Raw genomic sequence first — 5,907 nt, forward strand, 5'->3', positions numbered from 1 at the left:
AGAGACTACCTTATTTAATCATTATATTAATAAATATGTTGGTTGTATCTCTTTTCGGTGTTTGGAGACGTCCCTAAGCACTCGTCTTACTGCCGATAGCAGTAGCAGCAGACAGCAGAAGCCAGCAGGCAAGTGTTACACAAATAAACTCCTGGTATACATAAAAACTTTTCAAACCAATTTTTTTATGAGTACATAATCTATGTGTACTACTGTAGAAGTTTGGTATCATTTCGGGCATTATTAGTGGGGTAATGTACGAGATACACAGTTGGTTCCATTAGCGCCTGCGCTAGGCTAACCAGCTGATAACGCTAACTCGCCCATCGTCATTATGACCCAGGTGAAAAAAGCTTCTGGGGGGTTGTTTGGTTGGAGGTCATTCTGCAAAGGACCCTAGCGTGAAATTACTCCATAACCATCAGTTTAAGAAGTGTTTTTTTAACCACTTTGGTGTAGAAACGCTCAGACCTAATTTGCAAAGTAAACAGTCAAATAAATGTAGTAACAATAAAAGTACAATATTTCTGGTGGTGGAGTAGAAGCAGATGAAATACAATGGAATGAAAAGATACCTCAAATTTGTACACAAGTACAGTACTTAAATGTACCGAGTTACATGTGGAACTGGAGGAACTTGACTGGTCAGCAGAGACCTGGCCTCAACCCCCATATTTGTGCAATTGCCAACATCAACTGTTCTCTCATCTAAGAGATCTGACAACATTTCTCAAATATTGGACAAATCAAACTATATGGATTTGTTTTGTAATTTAACTTCTAACAAACAGTTAGAAAACTAATTTTGGGACCGAAGTCTTCAATATTGCTCCGGATACTACTGCTTCCAAGGTTGTTCACCTTTCGGGGTCTCTTTCTTCAGAGGTACAGTCCAAACTCCAAAATCTTGGTGCTATATTTGATCACAATATGTTTCTTGAACAACATATTAAAACCATTAACCTGCACATGTTTCTTTCAACTGAGAAACATGCTATACATAGGCTGTGGTTTTGCGATGTGAACGTGACATGATCATTCATGGTTTTATATCATCCCTGCAACTCTGTTTTCACCTGTCTCAGCAAGTCTTCCCAGGACCGTCTACAACTGGTCCAGAACTCTGCTGCAAGGCTGTTGACCAGGTCCGGCAGAATGTCGCACATCACTCCTGTTTTATCCATGTTACATTGGCTTCTGATCAAGTCCAAGTCAAGGATCCAAATTAAAAAAAAGTCTTGTTCTTACTTTTAAAGCATTGCGTGGTCAGGAACTTGTTTACATCTCTGACCTGCTCCATCCGTACACTACCAACAGGTCCCTCAGGTCTTCTGACCAGGGACTACTGGTGGTCCCACGCACTCGTTTGAAAACTAAAGGTGACCGTTCCTTTGAAGTGGTAGCTCCAACTATGTGGAACGCCCTTCCTATTACCTTACGTTCTGCAGTCTCGGTTGACGCTTTTAGAAAGCAGCTGAAGACAGTTGTTTCAACTCACTTTTGGGGTTTTTAGTCTTTCAAACTTCATCGGTATTGTATTTATTTTTGCTTTTTTATTTTCTGTTTTGGATCCTATGGTGTTTTAACAAATGTCTTTTGTGTGAAGCACTGTAAAAGGTGCCATATCAAATAATGTATTATTTTTAAGAGACTAGTGAGGCTTTACAGACTTTAAAAGTGACACAGTTAGGTTGACATCTAGATTGTACCGGACCACAAAATGCCAACAGAAATTCGAATCCCAAAAACTCCAAAAATGTGCCAGCATATTAAAAACCTGCAGAAAGCAATTACTCCCAATTTCACAAGTTGAAAAAAAAAACACTGAAAAATGAGAGCCGAGAGTGATCGTGTTGGCGCTAATTTGAACAAAATGGATTCCTTATGTTTTCAGAAACACCACAGCCAAACTGCGTGTCACCTTATAACACAGACAGCCTGCTAATCACCACTGAAGGTCAGTCTTCTTGTTATAGTGGAGGCAGCAAAACAGGACAATGTGCTGACAGGAATGTGTGGTGGGACGATTAAAAGCAAATTACAGACATTGTGGAAATCACAGAAGAGACCCTTCTGCTGGAACGCCCAGTGTGCCGCTCATTTAACATTAGCTACATTACTCATCTGGAGAAGCTCCAACTTCTGAAGTACCGAACAAAGTATATACACTTGTGTCTCTGGAGACCACAGTGCCCTTTATACAGCAGACAGGTTGATCCAGGTCAAAGACATTATTTCCACTGAGGGTAGGTCATTCAGTGTGTGTGTGTGTGTGTGTGTGTGTGTGTGTGTGACATTTCAGAGGCATTAGGAGCTGTGGGCAATTCTGGCTTTAGGCGGCTGACAGTGCAGGTCACCTCACAGGTGTGACTGTGTTTTTCTGTGTGTACACTGGTCTGGTCACCTTCCCGTTTTGGGCCAGATCTAAGGACTCCGAGGAGCAAAGGTTGGAATAAAAAGATGCAGAGGACGGTAGGTAGTGAGAGAGAGAAGAAGAGATGAATGGCTGACAAGTTTAAATGACTGTCCTATGACTTTCCACAACTGCATCAGCGTACTACTACGACCTACAATGTTCTATTTTTTTTTTATATGAAAAAATCCTTGACTTTCTCTTTAGGAATAGTTTGACATTTTGGGAAATACACTTATTCACTTTCTTGCCAAGAGTTACATGTAAAGATGGAGAATTCTCTCATTTCTGTAAGGTAAATACGCAGTTAAAAAATTAGGATTGTCATCACTAACGTTGCCAAGCAACCAGGGTGCAATATAACCCTTTAGGTCCACCAGCCAGATGGTTAGTGAATGTTCAAATATTACCACCAACTCAAGTCATTAGAATCAGGGGTCTTTTGGCTGGTGAGGGAAGCATATCTACCAGCCACCTGCACCTTTTGGTACTTGGATGGTGCTAATTTTGAACCCTGCAAGCAACCAGTGGAGACTCCAGGACGTTACTACTCAAAGCCAAGAAATAGGCCCAAATACCCCGTTGTACGGACTGGATATTACATGGTAGGTACATTTTGTTACCTTTGCACAGAGCCAGGATAGCTGTTTCTCAACGTTTCAGGTCTTTGGTGTAGGCTACGCTACCTGGCTACTAACAGTCGTTTCCAGATATTAAAATTATATCAATCCTCTCGTCTTTTTCTTTGCATGAAGGCAAATAAGCATAATGGCTTCAGAATGTCATGCTATTCCAAAAGACTCCATGACTAGTTGTAAAACTGAAATGTAAATTTTTTTTAAAATAAACCAGGAGCAGATAAATAGAGGAAGAGGAAACAGAATCAAGAGAAAAATGACTGACGAAACTCTGTAGTAGATATCTGCCTGAATGAAGTCTGAATTAAAAAGCAAATTTCCACCAATCCCTTCTAACTCTCACCTTTCCCATGCAGAATAGCCACGTTTAAGTCTGGGTCACTGTCGAAGGCCTCCAGCTCTTCAAGCAGACGCCTTGCCGTCTCCTGGTTCACCGCATTACGCACTTCGGGCCGGTGTATCGCCACGGTAACCACGGACCCCCTGCGCTCCGTGACCACAGTCTGTCCCGCAACTAATGACAGAGAATGACAAAGATGCACAGACAGAAACCAACATGGACCACAACACTTAGAAAGATGCCGGCCTGTAGACATTAAGGTTGACCTCAACAGAGGACGGGATGGAGATGGAATGTAAATCGTTGAGGACAGACTTGATAACAGAAACAGTAACAGACAGTGAAACAATGAAAGAGACGGTCTGAGTTGAGGCGAGGGCCTTGGCTCTCGCTCTGTCTAAGTGTGTGTTTATAAAGTGTGTGTGAGTGTGCCAGTGATTGTGGCTTGAGGTTGCAGCAGGCAGTTGACCTGACATTGTTTAGGGTCATCCCAGGGAATCCAGCTGTCAACCGCAGCCAGAGGCAACTGCAAGTGCATTAACCTCGCTCACACAGGCTATTCTAAGGAGAAGAGACTGCTAAACAAAACCCAGTAAAGTGAGGCACGGCAAGATGGAAAAAAAGAAGGTAATTTGTCTCAGGCTGCCCTTTCTAGTCTGCTACACCTCAAACAAATGGTTACACGTTTCCTGTGTGTAGTGTTGTTTTCCATTTTAATTCACGTTACACTTTAGGACTGCAGCTTTGGGTCTGAGCAACAAGCAGTATGAGTATGGGGATGCATATGCAATCACATTTTAGTGGTATAATGGTTTCTTGTAGGGGCTTCTTTATTTAATTTTGATGCAGCACATTTTTAAACAGCAAAATCATTAACTAGCTCTGACATGATTAGGCGATTCAAAATGTGTCTCCAACTATTTTTGATAACTGACTAAAATAATTTAATAAGCAAAAAGGCCCAAACTTGGGAAATTTTGGTAATCACGAAATGAAAATAGGAGCAGAGCAATTAGGAAAGTAACATTTATAGCACACGTTTAAACATTTTTAACATGAACGGAAAACTACCGGTGGGACTGAAATCATTATCGGTTGCATTCCATTTATATCCACAAATGCCCTGAAAGTGGCAAAAATGAATGGCATATGTGCATGCAGGCTCATTGGTTCACTAAACGGAACGGAGCCCCTTATTTGAGATCATTAATGACACCGATGCTTCTGATATGGGTTATAACCCGTCAACATGCGTGTTGTAAAATAATGACTATCAATCACGTAATGATGCAACTTATCTGTGAAACGCGTTTTGTGGACATTTGTGCTCTGTGTTGACTCTACGACAGCTTCCTTTGAGGACTTGTTCTCCATTCGTAGGCTACAGTCTTCGCATGAGTTAAAATTGAGTGTGATGTGCTACATGTCAAATGAAATTATGGCTGCGTCTGCTGCCCCCCACAGTCATTAATGACCTACTGCATGTTTCCACACATACCTGTTCCTGTGTCTTCACCTCCAGGTGCAGTGCTGTAGAAGTTAACTGTCAACAAACTCGCCTTTACCGACTGTCCAAATGTTTTACTGTGATAAGTAGCCCTTACAGTTGGTGTTAACGTCCTAAAATACTTCAGCGCCATTGTTAACACTCACTCATGAAAAACGTAGACGCTCTAGCTTAACTCATAAACAAATTACACGCTAACGCATTTCACAAATGATTTTAAAATGACTGTAAAAGAGGGCGTTGCATATTCTACTTTTCACGCAGTATGCTAGCTTACTTTAGCACAACTTTGAAATGGTGTGACACCTTTAAACTCCCCCACTGAAACATGAACAATGAACAAGGTTCTGGGACATAATGGTGCATTGCGGTGGTAAAAACTACTAACGTTCAGCAGATGGCGACATTGAGCCACTTTGCAACTCTTCCTTTGCAATGTAACGTCTTTGGTCCTATAAATAATGAAAGCCAACTTCACATCGGATTTTCTTTGTATTTTAATAAAAGATTTCTCTTTGTGTTCTTTTTACACATTTTAAGGCATCATGCACAAAAAATATGCCATACTAAAGGCATTATGCTTACCCTCTACCTATATGTTCTAACATTTGAAGATTTTGCAGTTAAAAATAAGTTTGTACAAATATGGCATGTAAGCTGGCATGTCAGTGAATCTTGAAGCAGGACATCACCTGCTTTCACCGTTTTTGTAAACATGGCTTTGAGCAAAATAGGGCTGAGGAAAAGAGAAGAGAAAGGGAAAGCATGCTTCAACGTAGGGCTAAATTTCCCTGAAAAGCATGCAATGCATCTTAAATCATACTTACAATGCATCAGTTTTACTCTTAACAGTTATTTTTTTTTAATTGTATCAATTAAAGTTAAGACGTTAAAAAGTTTGTCGACAATAACAGACAGACAAAACGACAGGATGTGTCCATGATATTCCCCAACCCCAACCGAGAAGTAGTTCAGATTTGTCATCAAACAAAACACTACAAGATTTTTT

At 40.8% G+C, this 5,907-nt stretch overlaps 1 protein-coding gene across 3 annotated transcripts in view; it reads right to left on the reverse strand.

Moving 5' to 3' along the window:
- zgc:101569 (carnitinyl-CoA dehydratase) overlaps nucleotides 1–5,204 on the reverse strand; it is a 51,966-nt gene extending 46,762 nt beyond the window's left edge. For all 3 annotated transcript variants that reach the window (XR_004327490.1, XM_032503864.1, XM_032503863.1), the window contains exons 1-2: nucleotides 4,890–5,204; nucleotides 3,395–3,565 (exon numbers count right to left, since the gene is read on the reverse strand). Coding sequence is in view for 2 of the 3 variants with exons in the window: in XM_032503864.1 (XP_032359755.1) it covers nucleotides 3,395–3,565; nucleotides 4,890–5,031 (313 nt within the window). In the remaining variant the exon portion in view is untranslated. The remainder of the gene's footprint in view (nucleotides 1–3,394; nucleotides 3,566–4,889) is intronic.
- Between the last annotated feature and the right edge of the window lie 703 nt (nucleotides 5,205–5,907).

This window comes from Etheostoma spectabile, chromosome 22 (assembly GCF_008692095.1).
Source record: "Etheostoma spectabile isolate EspeVRDwgs_2016 chromosome 22, UIUC_Espe_1.0, whole genome shotgun sequence".
Classification (NCBI taxonomy): domain Eukaryota; kingdom Metazoa; phylum Chordata; class Actinopteri; order Perciformes; family Percidae; genus Etheostoma; species Etheostoma spectabile.